The 25274-nt window shown below is 36.9% G+C and overlaps 1 protein-coding gene across 2 annotated transcripts; it reads left to right on the top strand.

Annotated features, from left to right (window-relative positions):
* The first annotated feature begins 183 nt into the window (after positions 1 to 183).
* LOC124642453 (doublesex- and mab-3-related transcription factor A2) lies at positions 184 to 24992 on the top strand. 2 transcript variants are annotated; one of them, XM_047180880.1, is made up of 5 exons: positions 184 to 570; positions 5543 to 5683; positions 6144 to 6291; positions 23194 to 23979; positions 24019 to 24992. In XM_047180880.1, the coding sequence occupies exons 1-4, from the start codon at positions 466 to 468 to the stop codon at positions 23943 to 23945; spliced, it is 1146 nt and encodes a 381-aa protein (XP_047036836.1). In that variant the 5' UTR covers positions 184 to 465; the 3' UTR covers positions 23946 to 23979; positions 24019 to 24992. The 2 variants fall into 2 exon arrangements, with proteins under 2 accessions (XP_047036836.1, XP_047036837.1); XM_047180881.1 differs by having other exon boundaries at positions 188 to 570; positions 5525 to 5683; positions 6171 to 6291.
* Positions 24993 to 25274: the final 282 nt, after the last annotated feature.

The raw sequence follows: 25274 nt of genomic DNA, 5'->3' as shown, positions 1-25274 counted from the left end.
TAAAAAAAACTGGTTGTCAAAAAAGTCACCTTTATAAATTAAGTTTCAGCATTGAGTAACCAATGGGGAGCGAGGGGCGGGGTCTCGGAGCCTTCCCATTGGTGGATCAGAGCCTCTCATCTTACAACATTTTATATAACCGGATGATACAACATATACAGTTAACACTACAGTGGGAGCGGGACGCAGATATACGTTTGAATACAGTGTGTCGTTTCGCTCTCGTTCCGTCTCTGTCGCGCGGGACGGCAGCAACTGTTCGCTTCAAAATGAATCAACAGTGTTCGAAACAACTCGGCGGAGTGCGTCGCCTTAACTGTAACGTTCGCGTTCCAAATTCGAATTGATATTCTATTTTTTAAATTTAAAAATTTGACTTTTGTTCGAGTGTTGTTTGTAAGAGAATGTTATTGCAGTGTTAGTTGTTGGGCTGTTGGTTAGTTAGTTGGTTTGTTGGCTGTTTGAATGGAAATGTCTCTGCCGAACGGCGTCGACGTGTCGCAGCTGGTGCAGCACCCGGTGCTGGCCGCGCTGCCGCCATTCTTCCTCAGAGCCTCGGAACGATATCAGGTAGATATTATATTAATATTTATGAATAGCGTGAAGTGCTGATAAGGTTTTGTTAGCGTGTAAGTTTTTCTGAAAGCGTCCTGTCAAAGAGCTTTTTCTGGTGTAATTTGTTTTCATATTTTTTTACATAGCGTAGGGAAAATTTAATACCTAATTGAATTTCCGTGGATTTGTTGATGCTTACAATGTGGAGGTATAATTAGAAGCTTTCTATTCATTTTATAATTGAACCACTAGACTCATCTATGATAGATAGACCTGGCATTGGTTTGCAATTTAGAAAATCTCTACTTACCTACAATAAATTGTGACTTTGTTAACCTGTCTTATTTCCCTACGATTGGTAAATTTATAAAATGTAGAAAACTAGGTAAGTTCAACTTTGCCGCACTATGCAAAATAGAAAGACCAAAATATGCAGAGACACACACGCAAAATTATAATTTGATAAGTTAGATTTAAATATTATTTGAATACCTAAGCTATAGTTTTTGAATGATTATAATATCACTAATACTTAGATCAGATTTTTTTATAATGGTATCATTTCAAAATATTTTCGAATTAAATTCATTGGGTCTAGGTTTGTCGCGCGTCGGTCGGCGACAAGAGTTCGCGACGGACGGCTGTATACTTACTTATCTGTCAAATCAATTAATTTAAATGTTAGTATAATAATTCAGTTAAGCTTTATATCATTAAAATACATTTGGGATGCAATTCAGACACATTTTCGGGGAAAAAAATCGTCGAACACTAGAAACATTTATAATTTTAAGTCAGGTAGCCCAATTTAAACAACTTTGGCCGGATTTCTGTGTAGAAGTGTTCTTATGGTAGACTGTGATTAAGTTTGAACACATTAAAATAATTGTTTCTCGTCGGCAGCTGCAGCCAGGCTACCGAGTGAGTGAACTGAACACATTTATTTATTTTTAATAGCTCAGACTACGTAATACTTATTCCCTATCTGCTCTAATATGCGGCTATCATTTGCTACTGGATTATTCCCTTGAAATTTTCACAACACGCCGCAAAATTCTAATAATTTGATTGATTGATGCTTTAGCCTTCAATGAAAACATTTGTTTGGGTGTAAATTACAGTTGACGCGACTGAATTTGCGTCTGTTTTTCTTATAGGTTATAGGGTATTTAGGTTTCTCGAGGATTTACCTACGTTTCGGGGATCTTAAAAAAAATTGAGCCGATCATCCGGGGACAGTGTCATTCGTCAGATCTTTATATATACCTAATATTTGTTTATTTATAGGCGAATAAGTGCATAGGTATATTGAATTTGAGGTCGGTAAAAAGTATTCAAGGCGGTGCGATGTAACAAAGTAACAATACTGGAAAAAGTTAACTGCGATATTTGTGGATAGTGTAACTAAGTAGGTATTTTTTCACACACTATTTATCTTGAATCAATTTATTTGTTCTAAAAAGTATGATCAAAAAAGGGTGTTTTCTAACACGATTATACGTTCAACCCCTATACAAACATTAGAGATATATCCGCGGGCAAGTGGTGCCCTGTTTACACGAGGCGGTCGCGCTCAAAGGCAGCACGGCAGTCGAGTGTGAACCTCAAGATAATAGCAAACAGTTGCAGATAGTGGCAAGTCCAGTGACAACATAGAGGTTAGCTAGTTTAAGAGTTAGGGGTTTAAATTTTTTTTCCGACCTTGATTCATTTTGCTGTTTTCTAATTTCTGAGTAAGCAAAGGTCTGTTTTGTGACCGTAAAGTTATTATGATCTATACATATAAATGGACAGAAGACCTTATAAAGGTCGCCCGAAGACGCTGGAAGCAGTTCGCCTCCAACAGGTATCTGTGGAGACCTAAGGGGGAGGCCTATGTTCAACAGTGGACGTCATTTGCCTGAGATGATGATGATAGTACAAAAATTAATCAATACATCCCTTGGTCACGCCATTACACGCGTTAACGACTAGACCGATTAAGCTGAAAATTAGAGGAGGAGGTAGCTTAGACCGGGGGAAGGACATAGGATATAGTTTTTGTCACTATCCGGCTACGGGAACCAGCAATCTCGGGACGTGGGTGAAGCCGCAGGCGGAAGCTAGTTATTAAAAGGTAGATTTGAATTATGAAATCGTGTCAGTCGAAAGACATACACTGCTGGACTGCTGCCTCCCCCAAGGTTCACCACATTGCTCAATCTTCAGCGACCCGTATCCACTGCGACCTTGGCCAGATCGTTTGTCCTCCTAATGGGGAATAATATCCATCTCATCATCATCCGCCGAGCCTTTTTCCCAATTATGTTGAGGTCGGTCCAGTCTAACCGGATTCAGTTGAGTTCCAGTGCTTTATAAAGAGCGACTGCCTATCTGACCTCCTTAACCCAGTAACCCGGGCAACTCAATACCCCTTGGCTAGACTGGTGTCACTTACTGGATTCTAAGTACACGTAACGACTGCCAAGGATGTTCAATGACAGCCGGGACCTACAGTTTAACGTCCATCTAGTTTGGAATAATTATAAGGTAAAATATTAATATTAGACGTCAGTGTGTAATTTAGTTCACGAAGTACATTATTATTATTAGTTGGTATAATAGAGGTGCGAGCCTTTATGTAAACAATGGTGAACAAGGCCTCGCGAGCCTAGGTCAGTTCCGAAACAAAGGCCTAAATGTCATTAACACTAAGTGTGAAATGTATGTGAATATAATTTAGGGATTTAAGCTTACGGCACAGATTACTAAATACCTAGGTTGCCTAATCTTTTTTGCCTAACTCATTTAATAAAATTAAATCAGTTTGAAGTTTTTTTCGTATGTAATGTTCAATGATGATGTTCAAGTAATTTAGCCCTCATATGATTCAACATTAAATAATAATAAAAAAACCTGTCTGTATGCATCTGAATAAATATAATATTCCATCAGGACTGTGATGACAGCTAGGTGCGGGATAAAGTTATTTTGAAACACTTATCATTTATTAAATTGGTATGGGTATTGAATTGGGTTATTACTTACTTACTTATTCTTTATTGCACACTAAACAGTAAATACATACGAGATACGGACAGTTATGTACAACGGCGAGCTTAACCCAGAATTGGGTTCTCTTACAGCCAACCTTAAAGCGATAGAGATATTCTATTATTCATAGTTCAGAGAATTAGAGTTAGGTAATAGATTTTCGTTACCATAGCAGTTATCTACGTAAGATATAATATGAAAAAATAAATCCTTAAACATGATTTCAATATGGTTTCACTTTCCTTTAGTAACATTTTGGCATAAACCCTACTTATGCAAATATCTGACCCTAACACAAATATTACAAAATATCAGTTTCACATAACACTTCCTGTAACCGTGTATACATTACATTCTATTCCTTTTGTAACAAATTGTAAGTAATTATCCAAATTACAATATCGTGTCTCCCCTCTTTCGTAACAATAACACTGTAACATTGTAATATAACACTCACATTGTTTGTAATCATTGTGTTAGTGTTATTTGTAAGTAATCGCTATGTAATTGGATAGTTATGGTAATGTTTATTGAATTATGAATGGTGCAAAAGGGATTATTTTGTAACTTTGTGTTTTGCGTGTGTGTGGCCAATATGGGGGCTATTAGAATGTAGTTAATTGTAGGTTAGCTACCTAATTTGATTTGCTATAAAGGGCCAATGTTCAGCTGCGTCGAATCCAACCTTTTAAATTATGTGGCAAAGATGGATGGATTCGATGCTCCATGGAATAGTCTCCTAATACCGTGTATTTTTATTAATTAGTGTATTTGCTTGTTCATCTGCATTAGATTGGAAAACTATGTCAATTTCTGAACGTATAACTCGACATTATTACGGAATAGTCTTTAATTCGAAGGATGGGTCTATGATATATTTATTATACTTTTTTCCCTTTGATGGATAAATATAATGACACTCTGTAAAGGCCCTGTCAGGCCAGGTAGCTTCATTATGCTGTTGAAATTCCAAATTCCAAAATTACTAATATAAGGATTGCGGTTCTCATTTCGGCTGTGGCCGTTAAAGGCGAACTTAGACATTGGAGCTAATATGTCAGTGACAGATTGTCTAAAAGCAAAACAAACATTATTTTGGTTAAGTCACATTTGGTTGCTACGTACCTACTGGCTAGAATAAAACGACACTGAGTCAGATCAATCTTACATCATTGCCTTATCTTCTTTTTAGGGTTCCGTAGCCAAAATGGCAAAAACGGAACCCTTATAGTTTCGTCATGTCCGTCTGTCCGTCTGTCCGTCTGTCCGTCTGTCACAGCCGATTTACTCGGAAACTATAAGTACTACAGTGATGAAATTTGATGGGAATATGTGTTGTATGAACCGCTACAAAAATATGACACTAAATAGTAAAAAAAAGAATTGGGGGTGGGGCCCCCCATACATGTAACTGAGGGATGAAATTTTTTTTTTCGATGTACATACCCGTGTGGGGTATCAATGGAAAGGTCTTTTAAAATGATATAAAGTTTTCTAAAAAACATTTTTCTTAAAGTGAACGGTTTTTGAGATATCAGCTCTCAAAGTCGTAAAAAGTATGTCCCCCCCCCTCTATTTTTATAACTACGGGGTATAAAATTCTAAAAAAAATAGAGGTGATGCATGCTAATTAACTCTTTCAACGATTTTTGGTTTGATCAAAGTATCTCTTATAGTTTTTGAGATAGGTTGATTTAACTGTAATTTACGGAACCCTTCGTGCACGAGTCCGACTCGCACTTGGCCGGTTTTTTCATTTAGAGTCACCCGTGATCAGAGTCCCCCGTGTTCAGAACCACCTGTGTTCAGAGTCACTCGTGTTCAGAGTCACCCGTGTTCAGAGTTACCCGTATTCAGAGTCACCTGTGTTCTGTGCACTGAACAACACATTACCTTCACCTCCAATAGTAAAAAGAAGTTGCTACATAATAACCAGTCTGCTCTGCCCCACCAGCGGACCCCGAAGTGTGCTCGCTGCCGCAACCACGGCGTGGTGTCGGCGCTCAAGGGACACAAGCGCTACTGCCGGTGGCGCGACTGTGTCTGCGCTAAGTGCACGCTCATCGCGGAGAGACAGCGGGTGATGGCTGCACAGGTGAGTGTTCACTGCACAGTTCTGAGCAGCTGCAGCAGATTGTCCAAAAATATTCTTAAGATGTCCACACTGTGCACAATTCCGTTTCCGGTCCCGGATCAGAATAGCACCACCCCATCTCTCTTCCGTAGGTGTCGTAAGAGGCGACTAAGGGAGCTAAGGCCTAATGCATTCCACCAGCACTTTGGGCTACCCGCAAGGTGGCGGACAAACCACCTCAATAGCATTCCCAAGGAGAGTTAGCGTCAGGCAGGCGGCCGGCTGTAAAACATATGCCAAAACAAATTGCAGCATGTCAAGGTATAAAAAAGTATGGAAGGAGAAAACACGCTGCGCCGATCCCAAATAAAATTGGGATAAGGGCAGGAGGAAGATGTCCACACTGTGCACAATCTATGAACAATATATGTACAAATACCCTGAATGAAACTCGAATGATCCAGTGCTGTACGGCACATAGTTCTTACACGGCGGTGCGTGTGCGCAGGTGGCGCTGCGGCGGCAGCAGGCGCAGGAGGAGAACGAGGCGCGAGAGCTGAACCTGCTGTACGCGAGCCAGACGACCAGCGCGCCGCACCACTACGCCGACATGCCGGAGGATTCACCAGGTAACGACCTATATGTTAAATCTACGCTAAAGGAAACAATGGAGAAACTGTTGTTTGTGGTACCGGCGACTGGTCACTTGTGTTGTGAATACTTTAGTTAGATCGGATTGTAATTACAACATTCTTTTACAATTCTGATTGAATCCTTCTTCTTGTAAATATAGATTAAGTCACATTCCTCTTCTTAAAAAATATACTTCAATAGCTATGTTGTCGTCGACATCAAGTTTGCAGTTATGTAGGGCTTGAAGAAAAACGGCACAAAAGATGTGACAACACCTGGCTAGGTACATATATAAAGTAAATCTGAGTTTGAAACTTCAAAAAAAGTATTGTATCAGTAGCCTTTTATAAGCAGGGCGTTATACACTGGAACCCCCATATACCTAAGTTCTTTCGGACCTATGTAAAGCTAACAAGGCTTATACGACACTGTACGATCATCGTCTTTAAACGACATTTTCTAAAGATCCACCATGCCACCATCACACTTAAAGTTTCTCTAAGACCAGTAACTCAGTGCCCAGTATTGTCAATTTCCTCTGTCGCCACAGACGCCGCGGGCGAGTCACATCAGTGGCGACCATGGAGAACAAAATGACTTGCGGAGATGCAATAACGGAAAATCTCCTAAGAAAGTAGCGCGCCAAAATGTGCGGGGGATGAGGAACTTTACTGTTTACGCCCTTAATGCCTTCTTCGGAACCCGCCCATTTTATGTAATACCTTAAATCGTTGACAGATGTCTCCAAGAACCCTAACGACTCATTATTTCACTCGTAACTAATCGTTTTGGAGATGCCAACCGTATGTATTTGAGCTAGAAGAAGGCGTTTGACCTACCTGCATTATGGCATCTCCGCTCATGTTTCCTTTCTCCGTGGTGGCGACTGACATCAGTGGCGACTGGCGCAGTGTCGCCAAGAATCTAATCTTACTTGTCCCGAGGCGGTTCTTGTGAGGCGCGTGCCAGTGACACTTGCTAGTTTAGTAGCTTGTGGTAAAGTGCTAAACGGAGCATAGGATTAGATGTGGTGTTTGTTATGTGGAGGAATTGATGGATATCTTGTTTCAATTTTTATGGTACAAATGTTTTTAGGATTCGATTTTTTCCATGTGGGTACATGGTTCAATATACTTACCAGCTTTTACAACAGGGGTTTTAACAAAAATAAATTGACAAGTACCAAGATAGTTAGGAAATAAGGGTACCTACAACATTGTTCAAAGTATGTGTGAAACACTAACCCGCAAAAGTAAGCTTACCTACTGATTTCCAATTGTGGATACTACAATACTGTATCGTGAGCATAAGTTAAATCAAGCTGTACCCTATTCCAACTTACCTAGCTATACAAAACCACAACCCTAAAATCAATACTGCTCCATAAAAATCCCTCACCGCATAAAAATAAAATAAAAACACAAAACGTAAACTAAAAACTCCCCTTAAACGGGGAAAAAAATACAGTTTAAGAAAATAAAAAGCGCAGTGGTACCAATTAAGCTACAACGGTGCTAAGTGTTGCCACTCTTGGCGACGCGCCGCTCCCGGGAAAAAGGGAAAAAGTCGCGACGCATTGTAACACCGACGTGAAACAGACTCGTGTAACAGCAGTTTATTTGTTGCCCTGTTTTGTTTTTGCCAGTTTTTGGCCTGAAAATGTGCTGTTGTTTGCCTTTGCCTGAATTGAATTTGATTTTGTGGCAAAATTAATGTTGGAGCTGAAAATTAGACTGGATATACAATAGCGTTTATGTCCAAATTACGTTTAATTAGATATGGCATAACTAGGTACTATATGAACTTCACAAGAAGCCATGAAGACCACAGTCAGTATCCAATATAAGCCGAGTCATATAAGGACATGGACATGGTCAATATAGTCATGTCTTATCTTCTCTTGTCATTCATTATTATTTTGTCTGCGTCTTTGTTCCTCTGTTGAACATAGTCCTTCTTTCTCTTCTAATGGAGCAGATATCGATAACAACAATAAACATGTAAAATGACATTTCTGTGGTTAGGTACCTACAATAAACATTGACTGATTTGAACGAACAGATCCAACTTTACAACACAAACATTGCCCATTTCTTATCTTTCTTCTCCTTTGAAGAAACTTGACTTGATAAAACTTACATGAATTGTAAACTATATGGTAGCAGTAATTTCCCCAGCCCTTTCTTCTCCGTATTATTTCTGCCTTCCCCAGCCCCCGCGTCTGAAGTACAATCACGCACACGAGTGCGTCACGTCTCGCCGTCACTCGATACAGTCGCGCTCAAAACGTAATTACTCGTAGACGCGTTCGCTTGCACTTTTGTCACTCAATATGCCTGGTGAGATGTGTGTCGCAAGGCACAGGCGGTAGCGGTTTTTGTATCAGGTGTATGGTTCGCAATAGAATTAAATAGGCATAATCTTAAAAAACAAATTCTTAAATTAACTCTAGCCATTTTTCCATAAGTAAATTAAAGTTCTTATAGAAATCCCGCAGACATACGAATGTCATTGCTTTATAGGTGTTATTGATTTTATTTTTGAAGGTTCCTTTTTGAAGCATATTCAGGTTGTATAAGATTTTGGTGATTCCTTTTTTCATTACTAATCATTCATTCGGCCCGTACGGTATTCTGTGAGCCACCACCAAATTAAGACAAAAACAATGATTGCCGAGTCTATTTCTATTTATACCTGCGTACACGAGGTTTCTTTATCAACATCCTGTAATTCATCACAACATAATTAAATTCGGGCTTTCTTGGGCCAAGAAGCCAAGAGTTTCAGTCTGGGGCTTGAATGCTGAAGTTAGAAAGTACTTTTTATTCACACACTCGTGTTAATTGCTGCGGTTTCTTTATACAAATGTTTATAATTCGCATTGCTTGTGATGTGGGGTGCTACATCAAAGTGTGGCTCCACTCTGAATTAACTTGTGTTGGATTAACACGAGTTTCTGAACTCGTGAAAAGTCTGACTCGGTTCATTTTTTGTGGACGATAGTGTATTCTGTATTTGGAACTTATTGTCGAGTCTTATAAATGCAAAGGTGAGGTATATCTATCGCGCTTTCATGACAAAGCTACTGGATCCAATTTAAATGAAAGGTACACAGGATACAAATGTTATCAAGAGCCAGAGAAAGGACATTTGCTACTTTTGACGCTTGTATGGGAAATAGATCTCAATATAGATAGAACCAGAAATACTTAAGATAATATAATTAGTAAAATCTCTCGATATTGTATGTATTGTAATTAAACACCCTTTAAGACACCTTATCTCTATTCTCTATCAAACAGCCGTAAAACAGTTGATCTCGCATTTCTTGCCAAGAAAAACATTTTGGACCCATTTCAATCAAACTTACACGTGAAAGCACTTCTTCAAACACTCCTAACAGTATCGAGAGCCAATATACGTGTATCATGATACCCATTCGAGTCGAGTTACTTTAGTAGCGGGAGTTGGTTATTAAATCCGCGGTACTTCTCGTGTTTTCTCTTACACTTTCTAAATTAATAGCCCTGGATGCACCGGGTTATGACTTAATATGAAACTAGCTGTACACTGTATAGTGCCTCTGTAAGCCACGTTTGTAAAGCTATGCTTAAATCGCAAAGACTTACAGTTTTTATACGTTTTGTAACTGTGTTTTGAATACAGTTTTTTTTTGTGTATTTAGAGAAATGTACGAAGTCTTTGGAACCGTGCACCTAACTTTGACGTTTCGAAAGAGCTTTCATAGGCCTATTTGAAATAAAAAATTTTGAGTTTGAGTTTGAGTTTGAGTTTGAAGTATTTCGTTTTCTTGTTAAACTTAACATGGAAGGTTTTATAGAAGTAGAAATGCGTTTTGACTTTTGTAAAGCGTATTGTTTTGACCGTCATTTGTTTCAGGCAAAGATGCAACTGTCAGAATGGAAGCATGTGGTAGTCACATAGTGCGGCTAATCATGGTGTGCTTGATCACACAATTTAATCCAAAAGGAAAAATATCACAATGATTCGATTATCTGCCTAGCTTTCTCTCATTTATGTTGGGGTCGGCTGCCAGCTTGACTAGATTCAGATACAGAAGATTAATATAGTCACTATAATATAGTGTTTCACATAGAGTGACAGCCTATCTGACGTCCTCAACCCACCTGGGCAAATCCAAACATACGTAGTATGACTGATTGTCAGACTTACAACTGCTGATTACTCGATCTTTCTCAATAAAGGAGCAGCAGCATCGTCACCTCAGAACAAAAGAGATATTTAATAAGTGTTGGCTTCGGTTTCACGTGCAATATACGAGAGTAATGTTTATTACTGTGATATAAGTACAGCGAGGGACGCGCCACTTCGCAAGCATTCCGACATGCTTGCGATGAACTGAGGTGTATGGGATGAGAGTTAGCGGGGTTTATATAACTTTTTGTGCAGAAAAATAAAAAATATGTGTATCTGCGGAGGTATATTTAGGATATTTATAGCAAGTATATTTTCAACCGTCTACCCAAAAAGCAGGAGGTTTTCAATTCGAATGTTTTATTGTTAGCTGCAAAAAGTCATGACCATACATAACTTGAACATTTTAGTCGTGCCTCTTGACATTTTAAAAAAAATTATATGGGGTTCTGTAATTTCTCTGCTGTAATTTTTTCCTGTGGTTTACAGTTGAATTTTGTAAACTCTGCAATGTGGGAAAGACTGGAACCTCTTTTTAGAACATAACAAATGTTTCTGAGTTTCAGTTCGAAGACAGAACTTTTATAAGATACATTTTGTTTATAATCCGCTATCGCTTATCCCTGGTGCAGAACAAAGCAATACATTGCTACGATATTGCGGTCCGCGTCGGAATGCGGCACATCGCGCGCGCTGTGTTATTACTTGATATTGTATATTTATCGCGAAGCTTACTGTGCAGCAACGACACACGGTCAACTTCCAAGTAGTATTGTAGTATTTTACCCATCATGGGCGTCCTCTTTCCACAGTTTAGACATACATTTTATTTAAAAGGCAAGAAGTTCCGTAAAATTTTTGAATTGTATCAAAATGTATAGCTTTGTTACTCGGTTGTACGCAAAATATAACTTCAATCTTCTATTTAGATTTTTTTTTATTACACATATATGTACTAGCTTCTACCAGCGGTTTCACCCGCATCCCGCGGGAACTACTTCCCGTACCGGGATAAAAAGTATCTAACACTGAAAGAAATTTTCAAATCGGACCAGTAGTTCCTGAGATGAGCGCGTTCAAACAAACAAACAAACTCTTCAGCTTTATAATATTAGTATAGATTCTGCTTTAAACCGAACGTCCTATAAGAACTCCTACATTGGTAAAAATAATGCTTTGATAAGTCTCCGAAGCATCACTCGCCCCGCTACCGGTTATGTCTCGCGCCGCACAATACAATACATTGGCGCGATATTACGTCGCAGGAATGCGCGCAGTTTATTGCCGATACACTGTGTATTGTGTACTCTTTGTGTGTGACTGTACATTGTCTGTGTGTTATGTACGTTTAGGGAATATGTAAAGAATTACATGGCAATTTTATGGTAGCCGTAGTATGTTAGATTAAAGTTAATGGCCACAATGGTGTTTTCCGGACTTAGACGATTCTTATACACCCGTAATCCGGCAGTTCGGTTGATTTTGCTCATGTTCTTTGTCCGAAGGTAAATGTCTTAAATAAGTTGCGCTGGTGATGGCAAAAGCTTGGTAAATGGAATCAGAAACTTCCGTTTGAAATCAAATAAACTGAAACTTGTATTTTGGCATATGCCTGATAAACGACTCTGGGGTAGAATGGCGATAAAAGTATTTTCAAAATAAATTTGCGTAAAACAATGGACAATGAAGCTAAATAATATAATGTTTATCCAGCACACTTTACCACGGTACTTTTGTTAAAAAAATTTACACCAAAAAAAATTGGGCACCGATTTCTATAAATATTCTAATTAAAAAACAATGAGTTTGTAAATCAATTGACCTTCCCGCTAATGGTTTTATTGTTGGCAATGTTTGACGGAATAGTTAATCACTGCCAACATTACACCACCGTGCAATCTACACAAATATTGGGCCAGTTATTATATTTATAGATTTTCATAACATTCTGTGTTTGGTTAAGTTATTAAAATATTAAGTTAATGTGATCGATGGTCAGGTCTAACAGGAAAATTACTTATTTTTCTGAATTTTGTTTGCCTTTGAGATTATTGCGTAATGACTAATAGTACCTGTTTTTAGGTGATTCGTTTTTTTAGCATTGTGTTGTAATTAACACTCAGAGTGTAGGACAATTTATAAGGAAAAAGCCAAAGTTTTTTACGAATATAGTTTAAGAGATTAAAGTTAGGTCAATAAACTGTCTAAGTTTATCTGGTCCTAATATTATTACATGCCTACATGTCAACAAAAACATCTCATTACCAAGTTCAGACCATCTCTCTACAAATTTTCATCTAAATAATCTCAACGGTATAATCTTGAAAGCTATGGCACTAAATATGAAAGTGTTTAGGTACATACATACATATTGATTGACCTTGTTTCCACGCTTTCTCATTGAATGCAAATAAAAATTGTTCGCCAATCACACACAATGGTGATTTTCCGCTCAATTTGACTAATCTGCTCAATCCAATCTGTGTAGCAGAGTTATTGAATTGTGTTTAAGCCCCAATATTACGCGTTCATTAGCTTTTTGCGTTTTTTAGTTGAATTATTTTTAATGCTATCGTAATATACATTTTATGATGAACAATTTATATTTGACTATTTCTTATTTATTCATTTACTTATCATGAGCAATGCATATTGTGTTTGATACATAATATGAACAGGTATAAAATAGTCATTATAATTCTAAAAGTGAACCAACATCGAAAGTGAGCTTTTAAAGTCACATTATTCGTAGTAATTTCGTAGGCCTATGCTACGCCGCTACGCTGTGTCATTTTGCTACGGTAAATAGAACTGTGTCAATTTTTTTATTTCTGTCTTTTTTCATAGGTTACATTACTTTATTGATTGCTGAGGTAAATGTTATTTAGATCTTATTTTATAAGATAAGTTAATAATACTAAAACCTGTGTTCTCTACTCCTAAAAATAGGGTAAAGTTGTTTCATTTTACACTTTGGCTGGTCGCTCTTGTGTGTGCTTCTTGATATAACTTTTATTTTCAAGTTTTATATCCATTATATTTCATAGCATATGTGTCTATACATAGTTAGCATCATACTTGAGCATTGCCGATGGTTCCTATTGAGAAAGAATTTGTAAAAAATAAATAAATTCGACGATTACATTTTTAATTCCAGTAATAGAATCCACATTTTGTCCATTTTGTCCAAACATTTGTCCAGATATTGGGTTACATGACAAATGTTGGCCATGTCGTCACGGGGACAATGGTGACGTAACGTGATACTCTTTGGGGACACGGGATTATTTCAAGGGTAATGTTTTAGAGAGATTTTGTGGGTAGTTAGAGGGAATAATTAGAGATAAAAATAATGCTATTTTGTTCTGATTTAACGTACTTTCTAAACTGAAATCGCTTCATCCATTCGGAAGCTATTGTGACAAAGATATACACCTTATACTTAAAGAACTCCTTTTTGCGGGGGGTTAAAAATACACACTACCTAGATCGAATTGTAAATTTTTGCATTTACTATAAGTAATATTAATTGTTATACAACAAACCCAAATTTTGATTAATATCTTGGAAATACTAAGTATTTTTAACCGGTTGTTAGAGGGATTGATTTGTTGAGCACATCTGTGAGTTATGACCAGTTTTTGAAACACATCTATGAAATAGGCTACATGACAACAACTAGTACAAAGTACTTCGGCTGATACTCTGTTACGCCTATTTACATCTTGAAGATATTTTTAACGAAACAGTTAACAGATATTTATTGAATCCAATACATTTATTTGCTTAACTAAGCAAGTCCGACTAAAATGAACCACTTCAAGCAAGCACTATCCACTCAAGCGCATCGCTCTATACTACCCGTCTCTTTCACGCACACAACAAAACTGTATTCGCATCTCTTTCCTCGACGATCCGATACCATTTATATTTGAAGTGGTGCTTGAAACATATATCTGTGCTGTTCGCTCTAGTGGCGCGTGGGTATGTCTGTCTCGCTCGCACTGGTCAGACCTGGGCTAGTATTGTGTAAGATGGGATAATGAGAGCACGTGAGGGAAGGGTTGCTTTGATGCTTACAGTTTGTTTTTATTCGTTTAGAACAAGAAAAATGCTTGTTTTTCTTAAATATAGCTAGGGAAATTGTTTTGATTTTTTCCGAAGGGTTGAGTTTTGGGCAAATGTAAGTAGGTATCGGACTCGGACTCGTTAATTTAAAAAAGACTGGTTATGATAACGACGATCTTAGTCAATTTGTCATGTATATTCTTAACACAATATTGACTAGTCTGCCTGATCGTATGACCTATAAAGTCAACAGCACGATCAACGACCTCTCACAATTATAATGTGTGTTCATACATTTAATTATCTACTCAAACATTTCAATAATAACTCCGCGTTCTCAGAATGACCGAACTTCGCATTATTCGCCAACGAGAGCTCTTCAAAAGTATAGAATAACTCAATAATGAGATCTTTTTCAACAAACCTCCTCAAGTGCTGGCCGGTTATTGAAACCTTTTTATTTCCAGAAAAAAATACTCAATTGGAATCACCACTAGAAATCCTTGCGTCTTACGAACATTTACCAAAGCAATTTCAACCTTATTTCTAACATATAAGACTGAAATTCAATTTGGCAATGTGATATAAAAGTCAGTAAAAAGCTAAACATCTTTCCAAAAACTAGCATTCGAAATGTAATCTTAAGTAACAGATATAGAATTCAGAATCAATTGACATATAGCATGATCTTTGGATTTTGTGCGACAAAGGATTATAGATTGTATTAGAAGTAGATAGGGTGCAATTTGTGTTATGTAGTGGTTTGTCTATTTGAGTGGAGTGGTGCTAGAAGGTTAATGGTTCAGTAATCGACGACGGGGCGCTTCACGAGTGCGTTTGATATGTTCGTGGAGTTAGAGTTTCATGGAAACGCCATCATTGTCGCAATTACGTAGTTTATATGATAATTGACAATATTTAAAAAAATAATAAGATTCATAAGATATTTGACGGTTACCAGGCCTATAAAATACTTATAGGAATACCGTGAATTTGCTCGTCATCCTTCATTTCTGAAATATTTGGAGTATTGGAAAATATGGCATGCCTAACAGAAGATTTGGAACTGACCGTAGAAAGTGGTAACATTTTGGCTATTCTTAAACTGCTTTTACATGAACTATATAGCCTCGTACTTTCAATGAACAGTAACTATTGTTCTAAGGCTTCACAAAAAATTTCGATATCGTTCTAACAATTTTGGAGAGGAAACAAACTGCGCTCGCTAATGCATTCAAACTACGCTCAATATAGTTCTACTCTCATGTTTAAGCGCATTTTTTCCCCGTTTTATTAGTGCATGTAAGTGATACACGCGAAGAAATTGATTTATGTTTGTTTGTTGAAGCTCATCATGTGTTTGGAGATCAGGGGAAAAATGAGAACCTTTCTTTACATTTTGTATATAGTTTTTATAAAGTCGTTAAAAATAAAGTCCTTTTACGGACGGAAACAATGATATAGAGATGCAAGGAAAATAGATGAAGTAAAATGGATCTGGAATAATAATTCATCAATTCAGGCACATTTGGTACGTCGACGGGTGCTAAAATAGTGTGGAAAAGTCAGTTTTTTTGCGACTTGCAGTATCACTTGTGTGACAAATTCCAAAACATAGTGGTTCTCTTGAGTCTCATAATTGAAAAAAATACATACCTAAATGTTGTAGCCTTCACCGTATTGAGATAAATTAAAAATTTTCTCAACAAAAAAACAAAACTTATATACGAATCTCGCCCCCCGAGTGCGCTCGTGTAAGGCTACACCGCACCGACGCGGCTTCCGAACATTTTTATTAAATTTTCCGACTAAACACAGTGGCGGGCGTTTTTTACAATTGATTAAAGCGATCGAGTTACTCTCAGTTTTATGCCAAGTGTGTGTTGGGCTAAGATTTTCATTATACGAGGTAATGTGAGAGTGGAATTTTCTTCTACTTTTTATTTTTGTAGCTTCCCTCGTAAGATGTAGGTAGTAGGTAATTGTGCCTCGTCTCTCTTGGTTACTGGTTCTAAGATTAAACTTGATAATAGCTGCTTCAGACAGAGAGGTAACTCAAAAATGGAAACTCTAAAGTTTAGAGTAACGTCTTCGCTCTATTTCGTGCAAACTTTAGAGTCTAAAGGGAAAAGCAGGCACGAAATAAAGCAAATCTTGGATTTTAACATTACCAACTAGATGTACCCGTGTGACTACTTGAACTTCTCCCCATATTCGGATTAAAAGTAGCCTATGTCCTGTCTTAAACTCTAAACCAACTGTGCGTCAAAAATTTACACAGTAGATTCAACCCCGATAAAAAGACAAATAGGCAGACAAAGTGACAATGTATAGGTAATATTAAGTAGTGAACATTGTACCAAATTGTAAACCATTTTATCTAGATTTCAAGCTACGTTTCCCCCATACCACAGATAGCCCAAACTAATTAACTACCGTTTGAAGTGACAGTCGCAATCCTAATCTGATGACAACACAATGACTACACAATGACATACGTGATGACATCACAAACATGCTACTATTGTTTTGTTAATCATTAGTTTATTGGAGGGAACTGAAAGTTTTCCATTGTTTGGAAAAGTTGAAAAGTAGGGGTAGTTGTGGTACAATGTTGAAGGAATAGTGAATTTGTACTGCAAGGTTTTATGTTTCTCTAAGGCCATGAAATATATTATTTCTGATTGTAATACTTATTTTGGTGCCTTAATTAATAAATAAAATATAGCTTTAGTAATATTACCTATAATAGAAAAAGCCTTTAGTAGGTATCCGCTTATATTTGGATAACCGTTGTATACCTTATCTACGAATATGATTTTTTGGTACAATCGTCCAATTTTTTGCGGAAGAGTAGCCGGACATGTTTTTATCCCACCACTCGTCACAGTCCAGGGCAATCAGAAACCATTTCGTGAGGAAGTAGAGTAATAATCTTGAATGACTTCAGTGTAAGTTATAGATTCTATTTAAAACTAATCCCTACCTAATACTATTACTTAATCCTATCTCTCGATAGTAATGCAATTAAAGTAACAAAAATACGTGTTACACCATCGAACACTCGTATTAACAATTTTAATATATTTCACCCCCAACACGGATGCTACATTCCGACCACTTTAAATATATTAATACAATTACACTCATATTGGCTCAGTATACAGGGTGCGTCTATTTGTGTCGGGATCATCTACAGGGTGACACAATGACACTCGGGAATATTAAATACTGAACTGTAATTTGATTTGGTTGTTTGTAGGGTTGGCGGTTTTAACTTTATTGAAAGTATAAATATGAATGAGATAAGTAAAGCAAAAGTAACCATTTACAAAATCGAGAAAATCTGTTAAAAAGGCAGTCGATGTTTGTTCGTTCGATATTATACATACTTTGTTCCTAACTCCGGCAAAAGAATTGGAAGAAATATGGTAAAATATAGGCACTTTCTTTCCATATTCCGTTTTTTTTCTCACGTAAGTTAAATCACAAAAAAATCAGCTTGATAACATACTTTCATTGTTAATTCAAACAAATTCATGACGAGCACCACTACTCCCATACAAAAGAAATAAATTCAAAAATACAAATATAATCGCCCCCAGCCGCGCCATCCCTGACGAACATTGCATCCCAATAGAACACTAATTCCTCAATCGAATGTATTACCACCAGCACAAACTGTTAACACAAAAACCAATCCTAAACCAACGCAACAAAATCCAATTTCCAATGACAAACTTAATAATAGAGATCGACAACAATTGGTCTTATTGTTACCGCCCGCCGATTCAAAGTTACTCCGTTCAGGCTGCCATAAATCCCCAACAATTTTAAACTTTATTAAATGGGGTTTAAGTGTAATTTGGCTTGAATAATGTCTGGTAGTAAATTATAGGTGTCGCGTACAATCGTGGCGGGTAGTCTGGGTTCATTCTGTATCGCTAATCACTTGAGAATGGACTTAGTTCGGAGGGCACAAATTAAGGGTCACGACGGAACGGGGGTGTTTTTATTAATTTTGCAGTCATTTGGATATTAATATACGATAAAGGGAGGGCTGTTTGTCTGTCGAAATCGACAAATGTTGAATAATTGCTTGACATGATTAATTGGCGGTTTTGGGAATTAAAGCTTCTGTCTCACAACTGGAACAAAGTTTTGTAGATAATAGTGTACAGAGGAAAGCTCATAACTCAAAAATAAGTTTAGGGTATCTTTGAATATTAACTTGCTAATCGTCAATCAAAATCGATTCTCAGTAACCTTTAAAACTCAAAGCATACAATTTCAGCAGGAAGTTCATAGTGTTCCAATAAAAAAAGTACACCATAACAAATTTTCAGCCTTCAACCGCTCACAAAATAAACAAACAGCCACAAAGCGGACTCAAACAAAAAGCAATAAAAAATAAAAACAGGAATATTTTCAAACTGTTCACTAATTACTTTATAATAACTGAAATGTGAGGGTCCTGTAATTAGCAGCCGTGGAGGGCAGTCACTTCAACTGCATACAAACCGGACCACTCTTTGAGAGAGCTTTCACTCATTCCCTGTTTAGTTACAGAAAGGATTAATTAATTTGTTCATTGAATGGTTTGCTATTTTTTTAGAGAACCAAAGAAGAACAAAAATTAAAAACAAATATGGTTCAAAAACGTTTAAGGTACAGTTACACATGCTAGTTAGTGGCACGAAAGCATGCTACTTTTGAGCAATTACTGCTTAGTGGTATGTGTGTCGAAACATTGCTAATAATGAGCTTGCTAGTTTCGAGTTTGCTCGAAAATCGACTGTCGTGCGATTATTGGGCATGCTACCTGCAGCGTGGGTGGAAGGGGGCGTGCTTATAGCGTGTGTGAACAGATTTGCTTATTGAGCATGCTAATATCGATCAGTCGTCAGCAGCAGGTGCGCGTGCACAATTTCGCGCTAAAAATGTCGCTGGGGCGATGAAAAAACGTTGAAATTTGTGATTTTATATCGGAACAATGAATGCCTATGGAATCCGCGCATACCAGAATACAAAAACTTTGAATGGTTTTGTTTGAACTGACAGTAAGCACGCTATAAAATGTCATGTGTACCGGAGTGTTTGCTTTGAGCATACTCTTTCAGAAGCATACTCAAAACTAGCATGCTTATAGCTAGCAAATGTAGACAAGTGCAGAGCATGCTCGAAACAAGTATGCTAATGAGCATACTAAAAAGCATGCTACTAACTAGCATGTGTAACTGTACCTTTAGTTACTGAATGAAGGAGACAATTTCAAAATCACTCTAGAATTTGCTCATAGTTTTTATCAAATAACGATTGTTTGATGTTAGGTTACCATTTTCCTAACTCAGCACTGTCTAAATCATAAGTACTGTTGCCTTTATTTATACATAACATACATACTTGATATAATAAATATAATTTTCAATGAAGAGTACAACATTCGTATGTCACCCTTGTACAACCTCATTAGTTTACCTCGACGATGTTATAACTTTTTTATCAACTAAATCCGCAATACTTTCAATGCTGTTTCTAGTAAAAATCTGTAATCATGATTCAAAATCGATTACCCTCTATTAATAAATTAAGTACAGTCGCGAAAACTTACCAGAAGCCATCCCTCGAAGTAACACAAATGAATAGTAATGCTAGTGGCGTACAGTCGAGGCCAGCGGGCACTAAATCTCTTGCATAATGGGCGCGGTCGCTGCGGCATTGTGCGCGCTAATTTATGACGACGACTGTACATGCGATGTTTCGCTCCATGGTGTAAACATTATGCATGTGGTTCATATTGTGTGGTTATATCATTACGATGTAGTGTGGTTTCTGTTTTTCATCTTTTCGTTTCTTTCCGTATCTACTTGGCTTAAGGATTCACTTCTTTTTGGCTAGCGTATCTTTGCTGAATGTTCTTTTCCTTATTCACAGTTTTACAATTGGATGTGTTTTTGTATGGCAACAATTTTGGTTTGCTTTTGAATTATCATCAGAATCACTCTTTAGAGGGTTTTCAAGTCCACTTCAATGACGTTACAGAACTCTGTAATCTTATGGTTCATATGGAAATCAAGAAGAGTTAGGTTTGTTGTTTCACTTGCAACCGATCCATATAACAGTCTCATATTAAACATAACTGTGTTCAGTAATCGAGACCTGCAAAGCACATAAAGCACATATATCGGCCATCGTTGGACAATAGTAGCCGTAACGCGGTGACATTATAATGCACACAGTACAATGCCGCTTTTGTTCGCGCCACCCGCCAGTGTTATAAGCAGACGCATAAATCTACGCGAAACATTGGCGCAGCGACGAAACACGTTATTGTATGTGGAAATGTACCGATCAGCGCATGGTTTGAATATGGAATGGATGACCTACGTGTTTGTTCTTACAATTGGAGAAAATGATGGTGACGCAGTTAAAAGTATAATGTTGATGAGATTTTGAATTCTCGTCTTTGATGGCCAGATTAAACTGTATTCCTCCTCTGTTTAAGAAGCAACTATGCAGTTGAAAGATGAAAATACTGATGATAAACAATATTAATACAAATATATAAGATGACTTGATGATACAAGATTCATTTTAGCAATTAGATTAGATTATCGATGGTATTCCCCGAGAATGTGTAACAGTGGTGTTAGATATTTAAAAAGTGAAAAATCATTGAATAAACACAAATCGCCATACATTATATACTGTAAGCCTCAGATCAAAGAAATTGTAAGCTATTAAAATCTACATTCTATTCAGCTGGTTCTACATTTTATGTCTTGGTCAGCTGACGTATTTTCTTTTTTTTATAGATTTCTAACTTAAGTTTGTGACACTTTCGCAATATTAACAAACATTTTATTTACTAATTTGAATAACAGGGGTTTACAGTAAATCCGCAGCGGGTAGTTTTTTAATGATATTATTACAATCGCCCCTATTTAATTTATAACTGCACAACAAAATATTGTTGATACAAAACAAATAAAAAACCAAAACACAGCCCAACAGCATCATTTACCAACAGATGTCTATATTAAACCTACTTACATTTCAATAGCTCTATTCATCTCTTTCACACAAATACAAAACACTACTTCTTTCTCCCTCGCGCACACATAATGAGATTCAAAATGGCCAGTATTCGCTTTATTGTAATTCAATAAAAGTTGTTTGTATTGTATAAGTAATAAAAACTTTTTCTTATTATTTTAATTATTTTTTTGAGTGCGTGGGCGTACCTTTTATAATAACACAAACACGACTCTTATTTTTTCCTTTCATGGAGTATTTCTTAAAGAACGGTTTACATTGATGATTGTGTTCAGTGAATTGGTTCACTTATACTCAGTGTCTGTTCAATGTAATCGTTTTTTGCGTCCGCGCGGAGTCTCGATTACATTTTAATGGTCGCATTCGATTTATTTGAATGGTGTTCACTCGAGATGCTTTTATGGCATTCAAATTGACGGATAGCGTTCCATTTTTGAATTTGAATAAAATATTTTTTGTTTTCATTTTATTTTTGGTAGCTTAATGTCGTATGTATTTTGGGACATTACTTTTATTAATCACAGTCTCTTTATCATTTGAAAAATCAAATAAGGTGTGAAGAGTGAAAAAATTCGAAAACTCCTGAAACATACAAACCTCGCAATAAAAACGTATATCTATTAAACCTTATTAAAACCTCGTCGAATAAACTCTCGATACCCCACGTCAACGTTAAAAAATAAACAATAACTTGGGCCATTAAATTGGTTCAGGCGAGTGAGCCGACTTGCTTTAATTGCGGCAACACAATGACTGTACGACTTTGCACACCCTGTATATTGTAGCCGACATCTATACGTGTAGATTGTAGGCTCTGTTTTGTGACTTGAAGGAAATTTTCTATAGCTATGTATATCTACTATGTCATTATAGTAGAACTTTCCTTTTTGGTGAACTAAATGATCATTGAAAGATTTTTTCCAAAATCTACCCTTACCATTTTAATGGGATTAGGTTACTTCAATGTTTCTTTTGAAACTACTAGCCATTTTTTTTCTAAATTGGGGCTGTCTTTCTCTTTACTCTCCTATAACATGATCCTAATACTAAAATTATGGGTAAAAGATAAATAAACATAATGTCAAAAAGTCAAGAATATGTATTTGTAGAGTGCACGCCATGCAAGCAGTGACCGCTTAAAACATTTCACCTTCATTTGTAAACCATTATTTGTAGTAAAACCACATTAAAGTAAAACCTCATACAGCCACTCAGCGCGCACGCGGGTTCTTCATTTGTGTTCCCGTTTATTGTGAACTTTTGTTCTCGACTGTATTATTTTCTCGGAGCTGTGTACTTTGAATTTCGAAACGAATATGTTTCACAGAATCTTTCTTTGTTTGAATTTGGAATATTTTTTTTAAATGGTTCGTTATTTCTGGTGGCGATGGAATAATATTTGAATGTGCATTTTGTTTTTTTAAATAGGAAGGATCAACGCCTTTCCTTTTTGCATACATGCGTTGGTACTTAGTTTGTTATGATGGTGATTTTTAAACTCTTCGTTGTGTAAAGAAATAATACAACTTTTTTACTTATGCACATGTAATGTAAGTAATAAATATATCAACAAATAAGACTATTTTCTTTGTCAACAGTTCAGAAACGCGCTCGCATCACAGAAGTCTGCTCCAGTCCTTCACCGCCAACAGAATCGCAGCCAGAATCCAAGACCCCCGCCGCCACCCCGCCACTCGCCACCCCACCCCCGCGCTCGCCCTCAGACCACGAGCTCAACGTGGAAGAGGAACTCGAAGAAACAGAACCCTCACTAACCCCCGAAAACCTCTCCATGAAGGAGCAAAGAGACGATGTATCAGTGAAGAAGGAAGAAGAAGATAAATGGGAGAACCCTGACTTCAAATACAAAATGTTCAGGCGAGAGAGGAAAGAGACAGTCGAGACTCCCCCTGAAGATCCTTCTCCGTACCAGAAATCTCCCGTAGATGTGCTAATAAAGGTGTTTCCTCGACGCAGCCGGCAGGAGATTGAGGGGATCCTAGCGAGGTGTAAAGGGGATGTGGTAGCTGCTATGGAGATGATGATCACAGGGGAAAACTCAAACCCTTACCAAGTGACTCAAGAGTCTCCTCCTTACATGCAGTACCAGTCAAAATCTGCCTTCTCTCCATTATCAAACCAAAGCTTCAAATTCTCTCCATCGCGGCGGTTCCTGACGCCGCCCTACAGTGGGACTGGGTACCTTCCGACGGTGATCAGACCTCCTCCGGAGTACCTGTCCTCGTTCATGCCTCCTTCCGAGCTGATGTATGGCAGGCAGCTGCAGGTGCCATCACCAGGCACCTCTCCGACGTCGGATAACACGAATAATGAAGGTTTCTCCGATTAGGGGTACCTGAAATATTGGACTGTGCTGTAGTAAGCGCGGATTGTAGACATATTGACAATATTATCATAATTGTCGATTCTGGAGTTGAATCTCTGTTTTGTTGAGTGCAGTGGTTTTTATTGACAAAAGAAAACCAAAACTACAAGTGAAGGTTTTATTTTATAATATTGATTTAAAGTTGTTTGTACAATTGTGCGACTGCAGTAAGCTGTTGATGCCGAAATTGTACTGTTTATGCAATTTGAATAATTAAATCAGGCAAAAGAATCAGTAGGATTATTTACATTCTACATAAACAAAATAATAATTATTTGAATGATAACATATATATTATTAATCTTATATTATTTTTGTCTCTAGTAGTATTTAAGCCTATTGTAAATATTTAAATATGCTTAATTATGAATGATAGATATTATTACACATACGTAATATTTAATAATATGCAGAATAGTTAGCTGTAGTAATTCGCAGTAGTTGTAGGAGATAATAGATTCAGCAGTTTATGAGATTGTCGCGTGGAACGCTGTACAAACATGTAAATAGATTAATAATATGAAAGTACTATTAATAATAGATTTTCTAGATTCTATTGGAGTTTAGTTTATTGGGCAATCGTTTTGTGATTGCTGAATATAATTATTTTAATTAAATTCTTATCAGCTTTGAAATCTGCCAATATTTTTATTAGGAACTAAAGTGATTATTATTGTACTTTATTAAATACTTGACATTCCATATTTTTCATTCTGAGTATTAATAAAATTGTAAATAATGCTTCAACTAGAAAAAAAGTAGGTCTGACATTAAGAGATCAGTGATTTATTTTAAAATAATTCTATTAATAATCTACTTATTATTTACTCGTTTGATTAATAATTCTATGTAATAATAATACTCTTCGCTATTAGTGTTCAATAGTTAGTTAATATAGATAGATGTTAATGTACATAGTAGTTTTAGAGAATGTTTACCCGTAATGTTTAGACACGATAATAACTATATTGTAATGTAAAATAATAATAAATAAACGGGCTCAATAAATCAGTACTCTGCGTGTTATTTACCAAGAACCGAATTCACTTTCGAAGGTAGCCGCCCAAGGTGGAAATGATATATGGTAGGCGGGTGATTTTCATTTAGTCCTTAAAGGCAATAAATTAGACAGTCTATTATAGACAATACGACAAACACCGCTGGCTAACTTCTGCCGGTGGTATTTCCATATTTAAATGTAACTACAGTGAGAAAAACATCTACGTATCATTTTAAATCTTTAGATTTCCAGGCACCATTGATTAGCAATCATCTTAAGTTGGTTGTACTGTC

The sequence above is a fragment of the Helicoverpa zea genome, chromosome 24 (genome assembly GCF_022581195.2).
Source record: "Helicoverpa zea isolate HzStark_Cry1AcR chromosome 24, ilHelZeax1.1, whole genome shotgun sequence".
Classification (NCBI taxonomy): Eukaryota; Metazoa; Arthropoda; class Insecta; order Lepidoptera; family Noctuidae; genus Helicoverpa; species Helicoverpa zea.
The sequence above is the reverse complement of the archived record's forward strand: the minus strand, read 5'-3'. Positions and strand labels throughout refer to the sequence as shown.